Here is a 27,147-nt window from a genome sequence, read left to right as displayed (position 1 = left end):
TAGAGATGCATAGCAGAACAGTCCATCTTATGATAGGTGTTTGAGAAAGGATGGATTATATATTATCTGGTGACAAGTGTAATATTTTAATGAACACCAATGAATCAAACATAAGGTAATATATTTCTTTTTTTTTTATTAGTGGCCTTATTTATGTTCAATTTGTCACTCTGTTATAAATTCAAGATGCCAGAAAGCAACACTTTTTATCTAGTCCTCAATGTTCAGAGATCCATTGTAGGTGACCTAGAAGTAAGTTGGGACATCCCTGGACAACTTCAATGCAGAGTATGAGGTCATTGAAGGCCTGCCACCTTAGTGAAGGAGAAAGACAAGTTTCACACATAGCTCATCTCCTCCATTCCAAAGAAGCCCCATGTCTGCCTAATCAACATCCAAAGTCCATCTGGCATAACTTACAGTCAAATGTTTCCCCAATTTACAGGATCATGGCTAGCCTGTATTAGTGAAAACACCAGTTAATGAGCTTTTGAGTCAGAGGCACAATAGCTAGTGCTCAGTTGTATGTGTATAATTGAAGAGAAGGGGAGGGGCAGACGCAAAAAAGAGGCAGAGGCCTAGGTAGAGATAGAATTGGGAAAGGTAGTAGTAGTTAAGATAAGAGACTGGTAGAAGTGGAGATAGCCATGTACAGTGGACCAACTATTCAGTTGGTAAGTTGAAAGGCAAAAAGGTGTGACATTCCTTCACATGTTAGTGTGATGATGGTCACTTGTAAATGTTTTACAACTATTAAGTGTTCATACTCTCCAGTTTATTTCATATAACTGTATAAATGCCATGGATTTATTTCTACAAATAAAAGTGCTCAAGAACTCATGGAACTATTTCATGTCAAGTCATGAATGCATATTGAATACAAGGAATACTGACTCACAGTGAGCAGTTCCTAAAAAAGTGATAGCATAAAAATGTAAAAATATAGCCAGGTATGGTGCTCATGCCTGTAATCTTAGCTACTCAGGAGGCTGAGATCTGAGGATTGAGGTTCAAAGCCAGCCAAAGGACTTGAGATTCTTATCTCCAACTAACCTCTAGAAAATGGAAAGTGGGGCTTGGCTCAAGAGTAGGGCAGTAGTCTTGAGCTGAAGAGCTCAGGGACAGTGCCCAGACCGAGTTCAAGTCCCATGACACACACACACACAAAAAGAAGTAAAAATAATTGACAGCAACATCCTCCCCATTTACTTAAGTTTATGTTTTCTAATACTGTAGGGAATTGAATGTTTATATATTTAACCTAAATTTCTGTGTTTGTCATAGGAAGATAATGTAATTATCATCTTGTTTTGTCAAAAAAATGAGAAAACTATTCTACAAATATTAAAAAGATATATTGAAGCCTTAGATAATGATATCACATTATAATTATGTATAAAAATCTGTTACTGAAATTGTCCCATTATCAGCTAGAAAGTGAAAAATCAAAGTTCATCTTGTATTTAAATTCCACTTATAGATTGTTTAATAATCTATAACCATTTTTAAATTGTAATACTTGAGTTTGTTTTAAAAATGAATAGCTTTATAATTTTAAAATAATCAAATTTGTCTTTAAATAATTTCTAAGTACTTTTTGCTCTGCCATTATACAAACCTGTCATACAAATCAACAAAATATAGATTTCATAAAGCAGTCAAGAAAATTATAAATGAACAGCAATGCAACTCCTTTCCTCTAAGCATAAATCTGGAATTCAATCATTTAGTTGTAGCATCAGTTTTAAGTGACATCTTAAGTAATCACATAAGTGCATATGTCATGCCAAAAAAGGTATGTTGCTTGATAATTCAGGAAGCTATATCTATTTAGGAAAGAGTCTTTCTTTCCTTCCTTCCTTCCTTCCTTCCTTCCTTCCTTCCTTCCTTCCTTCCTTCCTTCCTTTCTTTCTTTCTTTCTTTCTTTCTTTCTTTGTTTCTTTCTGTCTTTCTTTTCTTGTTGGTCATGAGGCTTGAACTCGGCCTTGGTGCTGTCCCTGAGCTCTTCAGCTCAAGGCTACCACCCTATCCTTAAGCCAAGCCCCACTTCCCATTTTCTAGATGTTAAATGGAGATAAGAGTCTCAGGTTCTTTTGTGCCCAAGCTGGCTTTGAATCTTGATCCTCAGATCTCAGATTCCTGTACAGCTAGGACTACAAGGGTGAGCCACCACACTCAGCAGAAAGTATATTTCTTTATACATGAGATTTTCCAAATTTCAGAAAGTGCAAGTGTGACCATTTATCTGTCATGCCTCAAAAGACTGAAGGTTGAAATCAAAATTTTAAGTACAGTATTTTGAGTTGTTTCTAAAAGGTGTGAAATGAAAATATTTCAGAAATTTCTAATTATGCATTACATCTTAAATGATTTAAAAATCATCACAATTTAGGTGAACAAAAGCAGCAATGATACTCACTAGAAATTAGGTTGAAAATGAACTATAAAACATGTGGATGTGGGGGCTGGGAGTTTGGCCTAGTGTTAGAGTGCTTGCCTAGCATGCTCGAAGACCCAGGCTCTATTCCTTCGTACCACATACATAGAAAAAGGCTGGAAGTGGTGCTGTGGCTCAGTGGTATTATGCTAGCCTTGAGGAAAAAGTCGAAGGACAGTGCTCAGGCCCTGAGTTCAAGACTTAGGACTGGCAAAAAGAAAAAAAGAAAAAAAAAAACATGTGGGTGGGGACTGGAAGGAAAATCTGGGAGAAAGTGACAAAACTCATGGGAAAAAAACCTCATAATTTTATAAAGCCTCCATATATTTACAAAAATATTAAGCAAGGCACTGTTTCAAACTATGAAAGACTTGTTCTTAAGTTTCAAACTTACCCATTTTAATCACTTTCACTATTTCACTATTTTCTTATGTCAAATCCAAACCTAATACAATTCCAATCTTATTTTTCTTAATAAATTTGAGACTTCTTAATGATTTTCTATGCAAACTTAGTATAATTATATCCTTCATATCACTTTTTTTAGAAGTCATTCTAACGTTTTTATTTCATTCCTGATTATTTGTTGCCATCTAGTTGGTAGTTTAATGTGATGATTTCATATGCATATAAAACAGAGCACTTTCAGTATCCATAGAAATACATGAGTTCACCTGATGAGAGCTTTTTCTCCAAAGTATTCTCCTTTCTGCAGGGTTTTTATCAGCTGTGGTTGATCATGGTCCTCTGTACTCTGTGTGACTTTTACCTAAGTGGCATTACATGATTAAAAGGAGAGAGAAGTTAATTTTTTTAAGCTTATACATTGTTTTATTATTCTTAACATGCTTCAATAGGCAAGAGTGTTCCCTTATGGTAATTCCATATACACATATATGTACTTTGGACAAATGTGCTCCCTCTTTTAGACTGTTACCTATGTCTTTCCTTTCCTTTTCAAATTCTGTGTGGTGGGTTTCATTGTGTTATCTCATATACAGAGCATACTTCAATGTAACTTTCAAAAATGAATTCAGTAGCTCCTTCCTACAGATCCTCAAAGTAAATATCAATTGTCCTGTTCAATGTTCTTTCTTTCTTTGTCTGTTTAATTTTTTATTGTATTTTATTGTTGGGAAAATGTATAGAGGGGTTACAGTTACATTTGTCCAGTAATGGATACATTACTGCTTGAACTTTGATACGCCTTCTCATGTTTTTGTTCCCCTTTCCCTTGCCCCATTCCTTCCCAATCATCTTGTTTTCCCCTGTCCCTTCCCTATTTCAAATAAACAAATAAGTGTATATACAGTATACTAGTAACAAAGTCAGATATAATAACCACATAAGATTTAACCATAGGTAGAAAAAAAGAGAAAAGAAATAACTTTCCATAGTACACTAAGAACAATCACAAAGATAAACCTCTTGTTTCCATAAACTAGAGTTCATTTCATTTAGTCTCATCCTATATGACTATATGTACATAGGTTTTGAGGTATTGTGATTCTCTGCTAGGAGAATCTCAATGTCCTTTTATTTCAAAAAGTCTAATTGAGTTGCCAAATCAATCACAGGTATAACAAAACAGCCAGATTCTACGGACCCTCTAAAATGGAATGCAAGATGTAGTTTGGAGAAGCGAACACAACTTCCTTGGGCATCCTGAAATGAAATATAGTTAAGGAAAGGACAAAAAGTCCATTGCACAGCCAAACAAAAAACTTCAACATTACCTATTTATGGCTAGAATTATTGCAACTTAACATAGTAACAGTGTTGTTTCATGGTGATTAAAATTTCTGATTGGCATTTATGTTAATGAATTAACTTTTCAAAATTATTTATAATAAGTACAACTCCTTTATTAACCAAAATTCTTTCTTTTAAACACAGTGACCATATGGAGGAGATGGAGACATTGTAAGAATCGATTCTGTTGGGGAGATTCAAAAGTTTGAAACATGTTGTCTATATTTTCCTTCACAGTTCAAAGTTTATCTGCATTTCTTGTAAACAAAACAAAATTTACAAAAGAAATTAACCTGACTCTTTGATAACAATCTCTTCCTTGGAAAAAATGCATCTAAAATATCTGACAACTTAAAGACACAAGGGCTTATGAGTTGAGTCTTTGCCTCAATATTTCACAACCACTTTTGTATCTCTGAGAAACATGTGAACCCAAAACAGTTACCCACTTAATAACTAAGTTAAGAAAAAGAACAATGACAATGTCACATGATAGATATGTAGGGAGAAGATAGATTGATAGACAAGGGTATATAAAGAAAATTTTACATCAGTATCTAAATCAGCTTGTGTTATAGAATATAAAATTCTTAATCCATGTTGGTGTTAGAGCTTGATATCTGACCACAGCTATCCTCAGCTGGTGAGTGCTTTTTTCTCTACCGGCTTGTCATCCTGTTTGTTGCCACACTTAGAACTAATAAAGGACCTCAGAGATGAGCCAGCTATTATACATAATGAAGCTAGGCCCGTTCATTGTAAGAGGTTGGTCACAAAAAGGATTTACTTTTCAGCTATACTTTTCAGATACAGGGGAATCACTGTATCATAATCAAAAGCACAATACACTGTGGAAAACTGATTACTGTAAGACTTTTTGGTTTACTTTAAATATGTTTAATATTTACCTTTCCTTTTGCCAAAATGAAGAAAGTGCTTCCTTCTTCACCTTCCCTAATGATATAATCTCCTTTGTCATAGTATTCCTATTGGGATAACAGGAGGAAAACATTAGATCCAAGTGCAGGGCTACAACTGAAGACATAAAGGCAACAGAACTTTTATCTCCGCAATGACTGGTCGGTACCTGCTTCTTTTATTTATTGTTCATTGTAACTTTAAGCTTTTCTTAAATTGCCATCATCAACTGTAGAAGAAGCTTAGGAGACTTACTTTATAATCTACATTACATGTATGGTTTTGTTGTGATTTCAGAAAAATTCACTTGGAATACTGACATTTACCTATTGAGAATAATATCACAAAGACAAAATAAACATAACTAGAATGCCATGAACTTTCATCTATGTAAATGTATATAATATAAAATATAAAAATATAAAATATCTAAATACAAGCAACTCTCTGAGTATCACATCTAGAAAAATAGCATTTAGAAAAGAACAAATGATTACATAGCATGTTGAAAATACTATCCTTAATAGATATGGGGACTATTAATATCAATTTCTAATTCTCTTAAGAGCAATAACCCCTACATAGATTACACACACCTGCTAACTAGTTCTGACATATGTGTTCTTTTTAATGATAGCATTTTAAAATGTAAGGAATTAGATGTTTTGTAAATTATGTATGTTGATTTATCTCCATGAAATTTCAAACAATCACGTATTTCTTTCTGTGTATTAATGTTTCTTTCTCTCACAGAATATTATGTAACTATAGAATTCTTGAGTAAGGAAATGTAATTTATCCATTTCTCAAATAAAAAGACCAATCTAGTACCTTACAAAGCAAAAAATGCATTTAACTTTGCTTTAATTTGATCTTGTCTCAAAGTTATAGAACTGAAATGGATCTCTTAATTATTTATGTACATTAACATGGGCTTATTTAATTTTTTCATATAATTTTTCTTGTAATTAATAGAAGGGTTACATTATATTCACCAGATAGAAGGTATATTACTTCACAAATATTAATACCCTTTCTCATGTCATGGTCCCCATTTCCCTCCCCCTCGTCCCCCGCTCATCTTGATTTCCCCCCTTCCCTATCCTATTTCAAATACCCAATTAAGCATATATAAAATATATCAGATAACAAGGTGAAATATTATAACAATATGAGATAACCAAGGGACAGCAAAAGAGATGAGAGATAACACAATACATTAAAAAACATAAGCCACAATGTAATAGCTTTCCTTTGTTTGTCTTTTAGTTTGAAAATAAATTCCAAACTAAAATACTTTTGTGTGATTGGTTTTCATTATGTTCCTGGTCATGTTACACTTAAGACCCATTTACTTTTATGAAATAAATATTATTCTTAATTTGAATAGAGATTTTTATTTACAAAGCAATGTGTACTCTTTCAATGACATTTCAATATGTCATTGAAAGAAGTATGGTGTTTTATGGGGGAAAGTATTTTGAATCCAAACTAATCTATTTTCAAATCCCATTTCTACACTGACTTCCATTTGTCAACACATAAAATTAAAATCCATTCACCATTCAAGTCTTAGACAATTTACTTTCTAAGACTTAGGAAAGTGCATTAGTTTTCTTCTGCTGAAACAAATGACAACAAATTCAGTGGCTTCAAACCTCTTTTATTGTATCATAACTTCTAGGAATCAGAAAACTGAAGCACAACCTGGCTTGATTACATTTGTCTGCTTAGGGTTTCTCAGGGACATTTTTTTTTTTTTTGGTTGTGGGGCACAGGCCCTGTCCCTAAGCTCTTCAGCTCAAGGCTCTACCATTTGAGCCACAATGCCACTTCCAGTTTTCTGGTGATTAGTTGGAGATAAGAGTCTCATGGACTTTTGTGCCTGAGCTGGCTTTGAGCTGTGATCCACAGGTGTCAGCCTCATGAGTTTCTAGGATTATAGGCATAAGCCACCAGCACCCAGAGCAAAATTTGAATTAACAATGGAGATGTGTTTCTGTAAACTCAGGGAAAATCTGCCATAAGTCTCATTCCAGTTGTTGGCAGAATTCATTTGTAGAATGAGGTTCCCATTTCCTTACTTTTATCTCCTGAAGGACTATTGTATATTCTTGATCCTCCTGTATTACAGAATCGATAATGATCTATAGAATTCTTACCCTTGGTGCTTCTACTCTAACAAGACATTTCTCCTCTGTCCAGGGCTCATATAATTATATTCAGCTCACCTAGTCAATCCAGAATAATGTCTTATTTAAACTCCAAGCCTTTATGTATCTTCGAAGTCCCTTAAACCATAAATAATATATCATATTCACACATTGCAGGGATTAGGGTCAGGCATTTTGGAGGCTCATTTTCCTTATTTCAATAAAGTGATTAAAGACAATATTTTCCAGGGCACTGAGAACATCTTGCACATAGTAAATGTCCTATTGATAGTTTCTTGCTAAAGGTGAAGATGGACATAGTTGCTTATCTGTTTTATTTACTGGACTTCAGTTTCCTTTGCAGTAAATCTAAGAGTATATACGTATCACATCTAATATTATTTGAGGAGAATGGGGGAAAGTATATCCAAAGTGCCTGGTAGAATGTCTGGTGTATACCAGGCATCTGGTGACTATATTTCCTGGGCTGATCCTCAGTCCTCTACAGGCATATATGGCAGTTTAGGAAATGAGCTTCCTACTGTTTTTGTAACCATATTATTAACTTTGATCTGAAAGAACTGGGGCAGAGGTGATACATCCTACATTCAGGCCAAGTCTGTGAAACCCTTCATGCTCACATCTTCAGAACATTTCCCCCATTTTAATAAATGACCCTGTGTAACCTTGAAAACCACATGCTGGTAAAAAAAATGGCCAAGTAGCTATCATCTTTAGTTCCTGAGCATCCATGTAGATCTGAGCAGAAGCTTCTTCCCTGGACTATTATGTGAACAAGAGATTTTATTTCTATTTCATGTGAACAGGGATGTTCTGAATTTCTTTGCATTCTGTTTTGTTTACTCAACCTCTTCACTTATTTCTCCTTTCAGACTAATCACAAATCCTTGCTACAGTTTTATAGAGGTGTTGATTATGACCCACAATTCCGAAGTCCAGTTATCTTCATTCCCTAGTTAATATCCCTTCCCTTTTACTAGAACTGCAGTCATGTCAGATTTTTCCCAATTCTAATCATCTGCTCTCCAGTCTTTTCTGTCCCTATCCCAATCTCTATTCCCATTACCTACAGAGTAGAAAGGACATGGAGAATTTTGGCAGTGCTATTCAGCTGTTCTTACAATATGATAAACCCTTTGATGTATACAGAGGTGTGGCTTCCATTCCTGTAGGTAGACCAGATAAGTTTAAAAATAAAATGTTTGAAGGGTGCCACTGAGAAAGAGCTTTATTATTTTTTGAGGGACAACTTTCCTAGTAGTATTTTTCCCAGGAATGATTCTTTGTCATCCAAAACCCCAGAAGGGAGATGAATAATACCTCCCAGTGCGTTGACAGTAACTTCATAGATCAGAAAATAAAAGTCGTGGAAATAGGTCAGACCAAAATATATCGTGGTAAGTACTGGCCATGAAGCTAGACTTGCCAGTGTTTGTCAAGCAAGGGTGGTCACCAGGGCCAAAAAGAGAAATGAAGCAGTGTGGTTATTGCCCTTGTGGCTTCATGGCAAAGGGGACCTTTAAATGACCTAGAAGCCATGGACTCAGTCCTATAAAGCAATGATTTTCAAGCATTTTTTCCTCTGATCTATAGTAAGAAGTATATTTCACATGTACACTCAATACATGCACATAGAAGTACATAAGAGCTCTAAAAGAGTATGCACATGTGTAGACCCTTCACAGTTGAAATTTATTTTTGAAATACTTATGTTTACTATTCTGATTTTTTTTAAAAATCACTCTATTCAGTCAGCTTCATGACCTAGCAATGATTTGTGTGGTCTGTGACCTAGTAACAATATTTTTGTGTGGGTCATGGAGCTTGAGCTAGTCCTGAGCTCTTCAGCTCAAGACTACTGCCCTACCTTGAGCCAAGCTCTACTTCCCTTTTTCTAGAGGTTAATTGGAGAGAAGAGACTTATGCCCTTTTGTGCCCGGGCTGGCTTTGAACCTTGATCCTCAGATCTCAGCCTCCTGAGTAGCTAGGATTACAGGAATGAGCCAGTGGACCCAGCCAACAAATGTTTTAAAGGAAGATGATGAAAGCTATGACAAAAATTACTTTTTTGTGTGTGGGTAGACTGAGATGATCAGAAGAAAACCATGCACACAGATAGCAATAACTATAGATGGAAAGATTGGAGTTTTCACTAAGGAAGACACTCATTTTGTGTTAGTGTAGCAAAAGGCTAAATACAGAGTGCCTATTAAAAGCCTATATAAAACTAGAGGAATATTCCAAGGATGTGGAATTAAAAAAAAAAAGAGGCAAGCTTAGATAGATTCCCTAAGAGTCTCTACCTTGCATTTGAGACTAGAAATCTTCATGACAAAGAAATGTCAACACATAACTAGATGCGTGATACACACACACACACACACACACACACACACATGCATGTGCACACTTCCATGAATCCTGCAACTATGTACCCAAATTTATTGTTTAAAGTATTCACAATTTGGGTTATTACCAATTGTATTTTTATTTTCCAAGTACAATATTTAAGATAGCCTAAACATTTTAAAACAAACACACTGGTGGGACCCTATTAGCTATTCTGAATTAATTTAGTACCTGCCTTATTTCCAATGAACTAAATCATACACAATGGAAACTAACAGGAAATTTTCCTAATTGAGTAAGGCAACTAGAAGACTTCTGAGACTTAAAGAGTGAAAGCTCATAAGAATGTGACCTGTCGTCTTGTTTTTTTGTGAGTATGTGGACACATATACTTAGCACAACTAACTGATAGGATAGTGGCTGAAGAAAAACACAAACCCTCATTTCCAGACTTTGGACTAATGAACTTTCCACATTCACACCTGCTGTGATAACTGTGGCAAAGCCGACAAGTGTCTCTGCTTTCCTGTGATTCTAGTGGTAATCATTAAAATGAGGAAAACCCTCCAGCTTACACAGTTAGTGAGGAGTATAAGAAAGGAAGACTAGAGTTGGAAACAAAATGATTAAAGCTTCATAAAGAATCAAGGCAGACTGTGGCATACTCTAAATACATATATTCTACTCATAAACGAGCCAGTGCAGCACATGCTTCACTGAACACAAGCATCCCAACTGAAAATGTTAATAATGTAGATCTGGGGGCTCCTACTAAAGTCTTGGGTTCAGAAGCATGTGGTTGCCAAGAAATATGCCTGTCAGTAGCACCATGAGTATGCTGAAGGAATACGTTGCACTCTTCTTCCTTCTCAGCTCCTCGTACAATGGGCTTTGTGAAATATACAGGTTGAACACAACTGAAGAAGGCTACTGGGTCAAATTCCAGAGGAATGTAGCAGTCAGGTGACATCCTCATTAATCATTGTGCATGTGACTCAGGAGAACACACCCCAATTCCATTCCTCTGAACAATCACCCTGAGAGGGAATAGAAACACCTTCTTTCTTCTCCACTCCACAAGTCAGGTGCACAAGCCACCATGTGATTTGCATTTCATCAGTTGTGGCTGTCCATTCTGAAACGGTATCATACTTTGTGATTCTCCTTAGTTGACTTTAAAAGCACATTAGAGTAGGGGTAATATCCCCACTTATGTTCCCATCAGAACAGGAAAGACATCAAGGCAGTGACTTGTTTGAGAACAGAATGCTCTGATCAACTCAAGCTAAAAAAAGCAAGAGAGCCTCCAGGCGCTGGTGGCTCATGCCTCTAATCCTAGCTGCCAGGGAGGCTGAGATCTGAGAATCTCCATTCAAAGCCAGTCAAGGCAAAAAAAAAAAAATCCCCATGAGATTCTGGTCTCCAACTAACCACTCAGAATCCAGAAGTGGCACTATGGCTCAAGTGGTTGTGCATTAGCCTTGAACAGAAAGCGGCTTAAGGGCAGTTTCCATGCACACAGTTCAAACTCCACACAACCAAAAAGAAAAATCAAGAAAGAAAAATGGACCACTGCTCCATTGGGGTCCTTTGGTCCAGAACTTTACCATGTGAGATGAACTGCTTGATAACTGATGTAAGTCTCCCTTCTCCCATATCCCTTCATCTCCCCTCCCTCACCTCCCAGCACACACAAAGAAAACTCCTTTCATTTCAACTCTGGAGCAGCAAAACAGACTCTGTCTGTTTTCTCAGAGATCATGGAACCAGTTTGTGGAACAGCTGGCCTGAGAACTCAGCGGGTGCTCTGTCATAATCCGTGCATTAGGGATTGACTCTTGTCAAGCCCATGTTGATGGTTCATGAGTCCAAACTATGCTGATAAGTTATTTGCTTTTCTTAGACCTAAGTAGATTCCATTACTCCCTTGTTAATCACTTCTGCATCTGAGAATTTTCACACATTACAGAGACACATTTGTTTGCCAGGTATGAATAAAGAGCTCTTTATAAACTGTATTGCTGTGTGCAAATGCTAAGATACAGGAAAGCAAATTTTCTAGGGTGTTTTAAAACATGAGAATTTCATACATGAATTGTGTGCTAATTAATACTAGATCTGAGCCCCTATTTTATGTTCTGCAGCTATTACTTCTGGCTGAAAAAATATGTCTAATTTACCATTTAATTTTAATGATACTAAATTTTCATATTTTCTGTCAGCATGGAAATCCCCTCTGGTGAATCTATTTTATTAGTATTATATTAAAAGCAGATTTTTCTGGCTAACAAAAAATACAGGATCTCTCTTGCTTTTCTAAAAAAAAAGCCCTCAGAAATTAGGATGAATTATTAATCTGTAACATCTGTGATTGGGTTATGGTACACTGAGGAAATCCCAAGTGATTCTGGGCCAGCAATCTCCTTGCAAATGACTTCATAACTGAATCCCCTGGGGTTTCCAGGGCACGCACTATGTTATCATGACCTGTCCTTGATAAACTGCTGGATGGCTTCTGTGAATTGTAAATGAAAACATTACTGGTGTCACTTACACACATTTCATATTAAGATGAAATGACCCCCATTCCCTTCTCAACAGATATTAGTTTATGTTGTTCGGTGTGATTGACAGAGGCATGAATCTGTCAACAATCAATCTTGTTGTGCTTTTCTATTTTCCTCCCACTGAGAGCCAAGTCTCCTTCTGACTCTTTCCCTTCCTCCTTTCAATTCCATAAAATACACACTGGTTTCACTGAAAGTGACCTATCTCTATACCATTCCCTCCTCCCCCTCCCCCAAAAAAGAGAGAGGTTATTTGCTTTGAATTTTAATCTCGGACATCTGAAGAGGTTTTCATAAAATGCATATCATTAGAAACCAAGGTACATGTCATAAAAGCATTATTCAGAAGGAAAGATTTCACAAGTCCTGGATTAAAACCAACCATCTGGGTAGTGCCTAAAATGAGTTTTGAGTACATTCCAATATACCACTTTCCTCTAGATATTAACAGAGGTAAAGTACTTCATGAGCTCAGTTTCTTTAAATGTATTTTCATGACCTGGAGTGTTCAAGGACAAAATATTTCCTAGTCTGATTCAGAGGCTTGTCATCAAAAGCAACCACATGCCTGTTCTGTGCTCTAGTTCCTAATTACGCCTCACTGCCTCCTTTATACTAAGAAAACTTTGCAAGGGATTGTGATGCTAATTGGAGAAAAAAAAATCAAGTACCTCTTGTGGAGGGAAGATTAGTTTTCAAACATAACTAAAAGATTAAAATATGTAAATCGAATTTCACTTTACACATGCAAATCCACTTTCTTTTGCTACGTTTCAAAAGAATCTAACCTTTTCTGGACCCCAAATTCAACAAGAGCTAAACTAGGATTTTTCACAATAGGAAATAACTCCTAGTCTCTGGGCACTAGTAATCTACCATCTCTTCCTCTTTATTCATTTACAGTCCTAATAATCAGAGTAGATGATAAAATCTAATGTAATTGACATTTTAACTTTAAAATGTCTTACCACTTCCAAGCAGTCAATGATCTTGGTTAGTTTATCTTCAGGTAAATTTTTCAGCAAGGATACACTTTAAAAGCAAAAAGAAAGAAATCCTTAATTATTTTTTATAAAAAAATTATTATCATAGTGATGTATAGAGGGTAGTTTCAGTTAGTATATTACTTCTCCAGCATTGTTACCTCTTCCCACGTTTTTCTCCAATTTTCTCTTCTCCCACCCCCTCCCAAGTTGTAAAGTTTATTCCCAATATTTTGTCTTGTTAATATCACTGTTACATTAGTTCACCCTTTGTCTTTTGTCTCATCATCTTGTTTATCTCCTTCCCTTCCCTAATTTGACTAAACATGAAAAGATATATACAATACACCAGGAACCAAAGTCAGATAGAGTAACAACAGGAGATAAGCCACAAGGAAAAAATAATACAAAATGTAGCCCAAAGGGAATGCTACTACACTGTTGGTGGGAGTGTAAATATTTCAGCCACTCTGGAAAGCAGTATGGCAGCTCTTAGAAAGACTAAACATTGAGTTCCCCTGTGTCCCAGCAATTCCACTTCTGGCATTTATCCAAGTGTCCATAAACAAGGCCATACTAAAGCTACCAGCACAACCATGTTCATTGCAACATTATTTAGCATAGATAAGATATGGAACCAACCCAGTAGTAGCCCCTTAGTAGATGAATGGATCAATAAAAGGTCATATTTATATACACAGGAATTCTATGCTTCCATTAGAAAGAATGGCATCCCATTCCTAAAGAAATGGAAATTAAAATATTTGTTTTGTTTTGGCTTTCTAAGTGGCTCATGTGTGGAAATGGGTTCCTCTCCATATCACAGTATCTCTTTTGTTACATGGAATGAGGATCAGTGCTCAGAGTGGGGGATCAGATACTCATCTCAATCCTCCTAATAGACTCTGTTCCTGGAATGCAGGAATTACTATTGGAATGTCATACTGTACTGTCCTCTAAAATCAATGATAGCCAGAGGCATGTAATATAAACATTTTTTACAACTAATAATTTATAGAGAATGAAATAGGCTACTGAAATCAATTATTTCCAAAAATCAGAAATGATAATGATTAAGTTGTGTTCTTATGAAAGTTCTCTTCTATCTCACCCATTTTTAGCCAAGATGATTGATGTGATTTCTCCTTTTCTTGCCATCTAAACTTTGACCCCCCATAGAGAAAAATAATTATACTCCAAAACGCATGATCGAATTTGATTATGTGAAAGCAGGGTGTTCTGGACTCCTACACACAAGGACCAGGAAGCAGAGGGCCAAGAGCCGTATATAACGATTCTTGAAGCAAAATCACTTGTTGTTGCAAAGAAAAATACTGGAACAAGTTCCAGTAGGAAAGCAGTTCACTCAGGGCTAGAATCAAGGAAAGAGGCTCTATAAGAGATCTAAATCTTAGAAAAACTACTGGATAAAAAATTGAGTTGGAGAAACAACACTATTGTTTATAAACTTTGAAAATATACAAAAGTCAAATTATAGGCAAAACTGAAAAAAAATACTAAGCTTCACATTCAAGCTACTGTATGGAGCAGAGGAGGGGCATGGGAAGCTAGATAACCAAAACACATAAGAAAATGCAGGAACTGAGTTTTCTGTTCCTCAAGTTAGGCAATAGCTTCATGAATATTGTTAAGATCTTTTAAATGCAAATAATAAAAATCATAAAAATTGTACGTCTGTATGGGGCACTTTATGATATGTCTATACGTGTAATCACTTTTCACTGTTTAAATTCAAGTAAATGTCTTTCTCCTCAAATATCTGCCACTCATGCTAATAGCTTACAGATTCCTTTCTTGTACAGCTTTCAAATATACACATTATCAATAAGTGTGTTTATCCTACTGTGAAATATCACACTAGAACTCTATCTACCTCTTATCTACCTACAACTTAGTACCCAGTCGATTTCTCCATCCCTCCTTTTATTTTTTCCAGCTTCTAATAATCACCATTGCACTCCTAGCTTCTGTGAGCTCAACCATCTCAGTTATCACATGTCAGTGAGATCATGCACAACTTGGTTTCCTCTGCCTGGCTTATTTCCCTCAATGTAGTAATCTCCATGCCCAACTTTGTCAGCACAGACGACAGGATTTTGCCTCTTTTATGGGCAAATCGTGTTCTCCTATACATATGTAGTATTTTTCTTTATCCATTCATCAATTCAGCAACAGTTAGGTTGTTTCTTTCCTTTTTCACTGAGAATGCTCTTGTGCAGGTGTCTTTTCAGCGTCCTGGTTTCATTTCCTAGTAGTGGAATTATGGATGGCTTTGTAACTTACATGTGGAGTAATTAACTCATATCTTATCTACTTTAGAATAAAATTGTAAAGGAAAAAAGGAAGATCTTATTGTATACTGTGAAACAAAGAAAACCGTATAGAAGTAGTGGTAATATGGTAGCCAGAACTTGTCTTTATTTCACACACATTGATTATAAAAATATTACAACCTGTCCAAATTGAGCTCTTTATATATCACATTTTAGAAATGGTAAGGAAACAGATATGATGGAAAAATCTCAGGCTATCATTGCTCCATGAAATAAAAGGATCAAGTTTGTCTTGTCCAACACTGAATTCACACTGCTTAGTGGCTGGAAATAAATATGTATTGAATGAATGAATGGTACAACAAAATAAAAGAAGGAAAGAAATGATGTACTGGTAGATTATCTCAGCTCCTGCCATTAAGTTGGAACGTACTAGTCTCCTAGGGAATGTACTGTCTATGCAGAGTAATTTGAGTTTTATCTCAAATTTTCAAACATGACCCAGAGGCATTGGTTTATTTATGAAGTTCCATTTTGACCTGTGTAGAAGTGTAGGCTTTCAATGCTGACTTACTCAGCTATCTAGGTTTTGAGATTACCTCTATTCAGGTAGATCTCACAAAAGGACAACTACGGTACTGGCTGGTAGATAAGTAAGGTACTTTCTTATCATTATCATGGCTCACTGCCAAGAGGCACTATTGTTGCTGAGATACTGTAACACCTGCAATATTGTATTGATTATCAATTCATTGCTTAGGAGTTTATGGAGCCTTTGCGATGAACTAAGGCACCGTGAAGCCATAAAAGCACGGGCATCACAGGCTTGCCATGCCAGTTCAAAATCACTCCACTGTACTTACGATGAACTTCGTATTTATTTTCTGGAAATCATGTAGTACAATATTGTTATTGTTCCCATTTATCATAAGTAACACTTCATTACAGAATGTCTTACAGATCCAGATACTGTCAAAACTCTTACAAATGATACAAAAGTAGTTAGGATATGGAATTCTCAAATGTGTCCTTTAATTTGAAATCAATTTTCTAAGTCATATAGACATTTGCTGCTCTATTAATTGAAGTTTCAAGTTGTCTAGGTACAGATATTTCATGAAATTAGCATGCCACTGACCTGTCATTGTGACATAAAATTGTAATATATCAGGCAAGTGAAACTGCAAAAAAGTTGAAAACTAAGTTGGAAAACAACATCACTGTGTGAACGAGAAAAGGAATGTCTAAGTTTTAGAAGAGTTAGAAAAGTTATCTTTATGCTATTCTCTTTCAAGCCTCGAACATCATTGACCAAATAAGCATTCCATGTGGAATTATTTAGGATTCTTTATATATTTCTTTCAATACTATACACTATCATTTGATCAATACAAGGACAAAACAGTGGGAAAAGGAAACCAGCACATAAACTAATGGGAATTAAACATAAATTTTGATATAGTGAAATTTGCTAGAAGAGAATACTTTCACTCCTTGGTTTATTTAGGTGGAAAATGCTTACAGTGAAATAATTATTCTGCTTAAATCCACATATCCATACTATGCCCATATATATTTGTACTTTTGCCCACTGGGTCATTCTTACCTTCTGAGAAAGTTTCTGTACTGCTCATCTCTGGCTTGAGCTGTTCTTCTCATTATATTCTGGAAAACCTCTCTGTCAAGTGCCCAAGTTTTAACATTGGTAATGGCTATAGAAAAAAAGTCAAATAAAACAATAAAACATGTGTTTAGTACTAGATTAAAAAATCGTTCTAGCCAGGTGCCAATGGCTCACACATGTAATCCTAGATATCTGGAAGACTGAGATTGAAATCTTAAATTCCAGACCAGCAAAGCAGCAAAGTTTAGGAGACACCATTTCAACAAAAAAGAAGCTTGGTACAGTGGCAAACATCACTTGGAAGCTAAAATAATCAAATCATAGTCCAGGCACAACACAAACACTCAAACAGGAAAATAAACCCTGTCTTAAAAATAATCAATGAAAGCCAGGCGCAGTGGCTCACGCCTGTAATCCTAGCTACTCAGGAGGCTGAGATATGAGGATCAAGGTTCAAAGCCAGCCCAGGCACAAAAGACCTGAAACTTTTATCTCCAATTTACCTCTAGATAACGGGAAGTGGGGCTGTGCCTCCAAGTGTAGGGTAGTAGCTTTTAGCTGAAGGGCTCAGGGTCAGCGCCCAGACCCAGAGTTCAAGTTCCATGACCCACAAAATAAAATGATAATAACCAGTAAAAATGAGGGTTGAGGATGAAGCAAGGCAGGAGAGCACCGAACTAGCAAAACGAAAAACATAGGAATCATTCCCAGATATTATTTTTTTGGAAAATGCGTTACTTGAACATGTAAATGGAAGAAAGCAGTGAAATAAAGTGAGTAATTTTATAAATCACTTTGAATTTGAAATGTACCATGATCTGGAAGTGGGTAGTAGAACATTTCCTTTCTAATTATGTTTTGCAATTCTCAATTATGTGATACATCATCAGGACGTGATTCAGATTAATGTTGTTTTATTAGAGAAGACCAGTAAACCTGTACAAATCTAGAGTGAAGAATTCACAAACAGGAACTGGAAATTAAAATCTCTGGGGTTATGTGTGACATTAGAGTCAATTTTATGGGTCTCAGTGACTACTTCCATATAAAATTCATGCAAATAATTTCAAAGACATTACAAAAAATTAGGGAACAATATTTTTGTAGAAATACATTAAAAGCAAACATAAAATCCAAAATGAAAATAAATCAGCAATAGAAATTCTTAAAAAGTATACATGGGGTGATATTAATTAATTGATGAGTAGAAATGCATTGTACTAATAAATTGACATGTTCAATTGAAACCCTTTGTATAATTACATAATTATAATAACAATGATGATGATGATGATAATAATAATAATAATAATGATAAAGCCAGGTGCTGATGGCTCACACCTGTAAACCTAGTCACTCTGGAGACCGAGAAGGAGGAGAATAGTTTGAAGCCAGTCCAGGGAAAATGATCTATGAGACTCTTATCTCCAATTAACTATCAAGACACCAGAAGTGGAGCTATAGTTTAAATAGAACAAAAGAAGCTCAGAAAGAACTCCCACTAACTGCTCCCCCAATCCAGCATACAAATAAAGAGTAACAACTATAAGCTCTGGTTATCTGTACTTTAGAGTACACTGGAAAGATATCAGAATATATATATATTCCTGGGCCAGGAGTTTGGCCTAGTGGTAGAGTGCTTGCATAGCATGCACAAAGACCAGAGTTCAAGTCCTTGGTACCACATACATAGAAAAAACAGAAGTGGTGCTGTAGCTCAAGTGGTAGAGCTCTAGTTTTGAGAAAGCCCCCAAGGACAGTGCTCAGGCCCTGAGTTCAAGCCCCAGGACTGGAGAAAAAAATATATAAATTCCTGAGGCCGCTGGCCGGAAATTCTTTTTCAACTTTAGAGACTGGAATCAGATTTTCTTTAAATACTTCACAGTGATAATCCATTTAACCTAACCTACGTAGAACACCTGAATAATTCTGGAGAAAATCCAAGATTACTATAACTTAATGTATAAAAATAAGAATCCTTAAAATAAGCCATTAAACTAATGGTAAAATTCACTTTCATAAACACTTACTACTTGAAATGGCATCCCTTTTGATATGTATAAATGCAATGTATGTATATATACACACATTTTCATTAGTTTCATTAATTTTTCTGGTTCATAACATGACCAGAAACTCATGTAAACAAGTAAGGAATCATTCCAGACAAGTCAAAGGCAGATGTCTATCTAGTTTAAACAAAAAAAAAAAAAGAAAGAAAGAAAGAAAATGGGGAGGATGGAGGAAGTAACAGCAATAAAAGAAAAACTGGGGCTGGGAGTTTGGCCTAGTGGTAGAGTGCTTGCCTAGCATGCACGAAGACCCGGGTTCAATGCCTCAGTACCACATACATAGAAAAAAGCCAGAAGTGGTGCTGAGGCTCAAGTGGTAGAGCTCTAGCCTTGAGAAAGTCCAAGGACAGTGCTCAGGCCTTGAGCTCAAGCCCAGGACTGGCAAAAAAAAAAAAAAGAAAAACTGGAATTTGCCAATTTTTAGTATTTTTATATGGCATATAAAAGTATATGAGAGAAATCTTTTTCAATTGAACTGTTCAGGTATGTGTATAAATCCTATTGTAGTCATAGCATTTCTATTAATAAAGCATATAGGAAGAAATAGGAGAACAAAAGACTGCATCATAATGCAAACCTTACTTAATGAAATAAACCCTTTAATTCTGTGCAACAATTTAGTCAGGGCAGTTCATCTCCTGTTACCTTTCACAGAGGCTGTTCTTGTACAGTTGTACAAAATGGCGAGTTCCCCAAATGTTGTCCACTTAGGGATGGATGATAACAACTTCTCTCCTTGGAACACCTCTAATCGACCCTCTGTGAAGTGCAATTTAAGAAAAATACAAATAATCCACACCAATGAAAAACACTTTGAATTCCATGTCATTTTTATTTTTTGAATTATAATTTTCTTTTGAGTATTAAAGTTTGAATACACAGCAGGACTCTAATATAATGGTTATTGATCAGTGTGAGACCGGCTCTGCGGCTTACCTTGAAAAAAATACTTTCCTGAAGTTTCTTCATCAATAATGGGAATCATAACAACAATAATATTCACCTCATACATTTGTCATGAGAATTAACTAAGTTAATACAGACAAGGAATTTAAAACCATGGGTAGCACACAGTAAATTCAATTTAAGTATTAACTATGATTAATACTGGTATTATGGTAGCAAAGCTTTTCCTTGAAGGAGTGGATGACGAGTGTTTGGTGTTGTTTTTTTTTTTTAAATTTATTCTGCTCTAGCAAAAATGTAGCACATAAAACTATTCCTTTCTTACTGGGAGCTCAACAATTACAGATGTCTTGAAAACATTGCACAGCTTTTGGCCATGAGAAGGAAAAACAGTAGCTTTGCGTGTTGGCTCCATTCCTTATTGTCTGTGATTTTGTGCAAGTTATTTCATGGTCTTTCACCATTATTAAATCTCTGTTTCATTTCAATATAATACCTGTCCATTTAAAAAGACAGTCACTAACCAGAGTGCTTTTCCCTTGTCTAATTATCTAACTCTAGGCAAAAATTGGAGAAAGGCAGACTCCCTACACTGCCTCGCCACAATTCTTTTGCCCTAAACCTACTCTTCCTTCCTTCAAACAGAATCTAATCCCATAAAGCTAATAAACAAAACACTAAAATCTTTAAAGGAAGAAAACTGATGGAGTAACGTCTCTTTCTGCTCAGGAATTATTTAGACTTTTTTCCTAAGTTACTTTTAAGTAGGTCTAAGGCATTTATGTCCATTCACTCACTAGGCAAATCTGATTTGAGGACCCACATACTGCGAGGAACTGTTTGAGGTGCCAGAGCAACAGAGTGAGCAGAAAAGAAAATGATATTTTGATAGAACTTATAGTCAACTGGTTGCAAATCTCACAGATTAGATACTCATTTTTTATGGCTTTTCATCAAAATTTTAATAATTTTTTATTACAGCTGTCTGATCCCATCAAAGTCATTTAGTATAACTGTTCAGTTGAAAGCATGGCTTTCGATGCATTTCAAGGATTTTTTTTTTTTCCTAATCGGTTATGGCCCATGGGATTTGAGTACTGCTGAAGAACTACATGAAATACCAACTGTCTTAAGTTCAATATGCTTGGGCTACTTGCTATTCATGCTATACTTTATAGAGGGGGATTTTTAATTATCAAATTAATTTTCCCAGGCAGATAATTAAACCAGGCAATTCAGCCTTTAGATGACACCATAATTAATTCAAATAAAAACCACCCAATTTTCATTTCCACATATCCTATAGCCTTGATTTCAATAACTGCATTCATGCTGACTTCTGTTCAAACTTTTTCCATCCCCAAGCCTTTCATCAAAGTTACTGGCAAAGAACAAGACAGGATGACATGAGTTTCTCATCTTTTCTTAGCAGGTTCCATAAATATTTGTTGACATAATGACCTATCTTTTCTTGCCAGAATGCTTTAGTGTTGCTAAATTGATGTGAAAGGACCAAGAGAAAAATTGTAAGAAGGAAAAGGTCTGATCAACAATTACTCTGGATCAGTTGTCCATATAAATCTGAAGGCTGCATAAATTCAGACTGTAATTTTGCTACTTGAGTATTTGCTTGTGAGTGATCATAGAATTTTAGAGCCACCTATAAAAATTATACAATCACGTGGAAAAAATACACATGTAGTTGTAAAGTTGGCATGTTTAAAGAATCAGAGGATAGCTGGGCGCGGGGACTCACACCTATAATCCTAGCTACTCAGCAGGCTGAGATCTGAGGATCAAGGTTCAAAGCCAGCCTGGGCACAAAAGGACCTGAGACTCTTATCTCCAATTAGCCTCTAGAAAATAGGAAGTGGGGCTTGGATCAAGGGTAGAGCGGTAGCCTTGAGCTGAAGAGCTCAGGGACAGCGCCCATGTGGAGTTCAAGCCCCATGACCAAAACAAACAAAAAAAAAAGAATCAGAGGATATGAAAATAAGCTTGTTCAGACAGTGCTCAGGCTCTGAGTTCAAGCCCAGGACTGGCAAAAAAAGGGTGATTTATATGACTCAGATATTTCATATTATTTATTTCAGTCTTGAATAGTTTTATACAGTTTGGTGCCTAGTGTATTCAATAAAGCAATTCTACAATCTCACCCACCAAAGGAAATGCTAGTGCTAATGCTAAAATTGTTTACTAAGCTTCCTGTCACAGTTTTTTAGCACGATGACATGTATTAGGTGCTTAGTAAATACACGTGGAATTTGTATCTGTAGAAAAAATGAATAAAGAATAAATAAACATGTCTTGAGATCAAAAAAAGAAAAAGAAAATAAGCTTGTTTATAATGCAGATATAATAATATATGACTATTAACCTGTTTAGATGGGGCAACCCTCTGCCTCCATGCCTTACATATAAAGCCCCCAAGGAAATAGACATGGTATTGCTTTAGAACTACCATGGTAAACAGAAGATCACAACCAATCTCAGGTTCTCTCTCCATCTGGGTAAGTCAGTATAACTTTCTTCCCTTAGACTCAAAAAAAAATAGGAATACCCCAGGATTTCACAAGGCGTCCAATAACCCTAAACACTCCTGAACTAATTTCTTGATTCTACAGCTAAATAATCCTAATCCTAATCACAATTTCTTAACTAGCCATCATCAGATCTATGCATTTCAAAAAAGAAATTTTTATCTGTTCTAAGTTTGCCAACATGTAAGCGTGTTCAAGTGGTCAGAGACAAATGCTTCTGAAAAAGAATAACAGTTTTATTTGGAAAACATTGTATTTGAATTGTCTATTGATTAAAAATATCAAAATTATCTTTTAAGATCATTGGTATGCAATCCAAAGTCTCCAGAACCATTAAAACAATTTTTTGCTAATGCAATTACCTAATCTTATCCACATAAGCAACTACATTTTGAATGGAGACTTTTTTTCAGTAAGTGGTACTGGATTGAAAAGTACTTGTTTATGAATGTGAGCTTTGCCTTTACAGCTATGTAGCCCTGGATAAGTAAGTTACTTAATCTCCCTGAGATGAGTCATATGGAGATAATAACCTCCATTAGCAATATGGAGGGAGATAATAGCACTTTCCTTGAAGGCTTGGGTGGAAGATAAAATGAGATCTGATTTATAAAAGCATGATAAATGTTACCATTATGATTTGATCAACAATGCTACCATTTAATGAACTCAAATCTACAAATACAGCAACTGATTTTGTTTTTTGAAATGTTTGCAAAAAATCATAATAGATAAGACATTTGTCACGTAAGCATGGGAAAAATCTGTGAGGCCTACCTGCTAGCACAAAAATATGATTTCCTGGTTCTCCTTGCTTAATAATGTAACTGCCTTGTTGGTAGTTCCTCCCGTACATACATTCCACCATGTCTTTGATCTGCTGAGGGTCCAGTCGCTTCAGAAACTGGTTTTTATTTAGGGCATCTGTAATGAGTTTCTTCTCACTGGTGAAGCAGAAAAGAGGCAAGATGGTAACCATAATGAAAGAAAATCATGCCTCATGATCCATGAGAATTCATTCATTCTGCTTTTTGGTACTCCTGCTTGAACACATGAAGTTTCCTGTAGGTACAAACTTTTCCTGATCCCATCAAACACCTCACCATTGTCTCTACCACACTTTACCTGCAAAACCTTTACATATTTTTTTAATATTTCTCTTGTAGTAACTATCATACCAATATGTTATCATTCCTATTTCCAACATGACATTTTTCAATGCAGCAGATTTCTGTCTCATAATTTTCACATGGAAAATAAATCTAGTGAATAGGAAGAAACTATATTCAAGAGACAGTGCCATATATTCATTTGTGATGTATACATGTATACATAGTGCCTATGGTACTAATTAATTTGTATCTTAGTTTCATGGTCAATGAAATCATTACTATTCTAATTTTCTGAAGTGGTTAACTAAACAGTAAGAAGCAAATTACTCCTCACAACATTTAAATATTCATTTGTGAGTCAGACAGCTAGAATGTGTCCATTCTATTCCACTGTTTTCATGACAAGGAAAGCTGGCTCCTTAACTCTGATCAGACATAGAGGGAAATGATAAACATCTAGTTTTGCTTTGCTTTTACCCTAAGTGTGTCTGGTCTGAACAAAACCTGTGTTTCCAACATCAAACCCTATTCATTCTTCAAAGTTAAATTCTGATTGTTGATAATCCTAGAAGACTCTGCTTTCTAAGGTGAAGAAGCAGCTCAAAATAGCAACTCAATTATCATAAATTATAAATGTTTAAACTTACATTTTAGATAAAGATGTCACAAAAATTATTGAACTAGAAGGAAACATATTTTCAGAAGCTTTCAGAATCTTTGTATGATGCATTTACCATCTGCATGACTTTCCAAAAGGCTTTTTTTTCTTTTGCTAGAATTTACATTTCAACACCAATCCTAGATTTTTACTTGAAAACTTACGATCTTGTTCTATGTAAGATATTCTTAAAAATATGAAGTCAGATTCAGGGCATTAGTTACTTTCCTCATAAACTCATCAGATCCCTGGGATGTGTGAAGAAAATAGGTGGCATGTATACACAAAATTTCCTTTCCCCAGCAGGGATTCTACCATCCTCAAATTGAATATCTTGAGAATTTTCTTCTCCTTTCATCTAAACTATCACTGACTCTTGTTAAATATCTTTATAAAATATAAATTTAACAAATTTATCTTTAATTTTCACAAATGTGAAAGAAAAAACTATAGGTCTTCACAAATTTAGGAGCTTCTTTCCTAAGGCTTCATCTTCTAGTCTCTTTCCTTTGAGTTTATTTTGTGTCATATTATCACATCAGTCTTCTTAGGAAAAAATACAAATTGAAGATTGTCAGGTGCCAGTGCCTCATATCTATCATTCCAGCTACTCAGGATGTTGACATCTGAGGATCACTGTTTAAAGCCAATCTGGTAGAAAAGTCTGTGAGACTCCTATCTCAAATTAATCAGCAGAAGAGCTGGAAATGGTTCAAGTGGTAGTCTTGAGCTATGGGAGGGCATGTAGCCTTAAGTTCAAGCATCAGTACTGGCACAAAACTTAGAAAACCCTATCCAGGCCCACCACAGTCAAACTACTAAAGACAAAAATCAAAATAGAAAACTCAAAAGCAAGATATAAGGAGATTCACAACTTTCAAATGACCAAAACGTAGAATTCATTCACTTCTCAAGATAAATGATGAAATCCAGAACACAGTCAACCATCCTCAAAGTGCTTGCTTGATAAGGCCTATGCTAGTGTTTACCTGATGAAAATACTTTTCTAGAATTACAGAATGTCTTTCATGTTAATGGCTTCAGAAATATGTAAAATTTCTAAAACCTATATGTATCTAGTAAGAAAACATAAAAATATCTAAAGCAAAACTGACAAAATTTTAGGAAAGAATGATATACTGCTTTTTAATCTAAGCTTCCACAAGTTTTAAATGACTTTACTACATTTCACTAAGTAACTTTTTTTTTTTTGTCAGTCACGGGTCTTGAATTCTAGGCCTGGGGACTGTCCCTCAGCTCTTCAGCTCTAGGCTACTGCCCTCCCCCTTGACCCACAGCCCCACTTCCCACTTTCTAGTCCTTAATTGGAGATAAGAGTCTCATGTTCTTTAGTGCCTGGGCTGGCTTTGGACCACGATCCTCAGATTTCAGCTAGGATTAATAAGTTGCTAGGATTACAGGCATGAACCACCACGCCTGGCATTCACTAAGAAATTTTTAAAATGTATAAATATTTTTATTTTTGCAAGAAACACCTAATTGTATTCCTAGAATAAGTAACTTTTAAAGCAATCAAATATTAGTTAGAAAGTAGAAGACCTAAACAACTTATTGAATGTTACCTATTGATCTAGTACTTTTAGTCAGTATTCAATAAATTCCAAATACATACTGTTTTCAAGTGTACTTCAACCTTCATAAAAACTGTGCTTATGGCAAGCTGTGAACAATCAGAAAGTATCAAAAGATTTTATAAGATTGAAATAAAACAGTGTATTTCTTGAATACAACAGTGCAAGTTAGAAATCAATAACAAAACAGAACTATAACATCCTGCCTGAGAACTGAGAAAGATATTTCCAAAATAGCCTGCTAAACAACAATTCAGTCGTATGGTAAGTGAACTAAATGTTTGAATCTAAGAATAAAATATAATGTGTTAAAATCTGTGAGTTGAAATTAAAATAATCACTCAAATACATCTAATAGAAATGAATTAAGATCTAAGTGAATGCCTCTGTTTCAAAAAGGCTAAAGGTGGATAAAAGCAGCCAGAAGTAGTGATATAATGTGTTATCCCAGAAATGGGAATCTGAAGCATGAAGATCACAAGTATTTGAAGCCAGCTTGAACTACATATCAAAATCTTCCTTCTCCAAAAAGGAAAAAGAAAAGCAAATTGATGATACAAAAAGAATAAAGAAAGAAGAGTAAGAAGAGAAGAAGAGGGAAGCAAATAAAAATTTAAAATACATATGGGGAATGGAAAATGTCCAATGGAAAGAATTGACACAGTCCGATTTTTTTGGGGGGGGGGTGGGTTGTAGAATTTGAATTCTGGGCCTGGATGCGGTCCCTGAGCTCCTGAGCTCAGTTTAATACTAACACTTTACTCCTTGAGCCACAGTGTCACTCCTAGTTTCCTAGTTTCCTGGTAGTTAATTGGAGGTAAGAGTCTTTTTAATATTTTTTTTTGCCAGTCCTGGGCTTGAGCACTGTCCTTGGACTTTCTCAAGGCTACAGCTCTACCACTTGAGCCTTAGCACCATTTCTGGCTTTTTGCTATGTGTGTAGTACCAAGGAATCGAACCCGGGTCTTCGTGCATGCTAGGCAAACACTCTACCACTAGGCCAAACTCCCGGCCATGGAGGTAAGAGTCTTATGGACTTTCATGACTCAGCTGGCTTTGAACAATTATAGGCTTGAGGCACCGGCGCCTGATTCCCATTTTTTTTAATCTGAAAAAGCTAATGAAAGTGTTAATATGATGGGTATGTGTGAACACGGGATGAGTCCTGG

At 35.7% G+C, this 27,147-nt stretch overlaps 1 protein-coding gene across 1 annotated transcript in view; it reads right to left on the bottom strand.

The window, feature by feature from the left end:
* Prkg2 (protein kinase cGMP-dependent 2) overlaps positions 1-27,147 on the bottom strand; it is a 99,191-nt gene that overhangs the window by 50,596 nt on the left and 21,448 nt on the right. Inside the window, exons 2-7 of the mRNA XM_090343998.1 lie at positions 23,394-23,560; positions 19,816-19,929; positions 17,081-17,186; positions 13,166-13,229; positions 5,098-5,175; positions 3,112-3,206 (exon numbers count right to left, since the gene is read on the bottom strand). Of these exons, the coding sequence (XP_090200124.1) occupies positions 3,112-3,206; positions 5,098-5,175; positions 13,166-13,229; positions 17,081-17,186; positions 19,816-19,929; positions 23,394-23,560 (624 nt within the window). The remainder of the gene's footprint in view (positions 1-3,111; positions 3,207-5,097; positions 5,176-13,165; positions 13,230-17,080; positions 17,187-19,815; positions 19,930-23,393; positions 23,561-27,147) is intronic.

Source organism: Megascapheus bottae, chromosome 13 (assembly GCF_031878675.1).
Source record: "Megascapheus bottae isolate mThoBot1 chromosome 13, mThoBot2.hap1, whole genome shotgun sequence".
Taxonomy (NCBI): Eukaryota; Metazoa; Chordata; class Mammalia; order Rodentia; family Geomyidae; genus Megascapheus; species Megascapheus bottae.
Note: the sequence above shows the minus strand (reverse complement) of the source record. Positions and strands in the feature narration are given on the sequence as shown.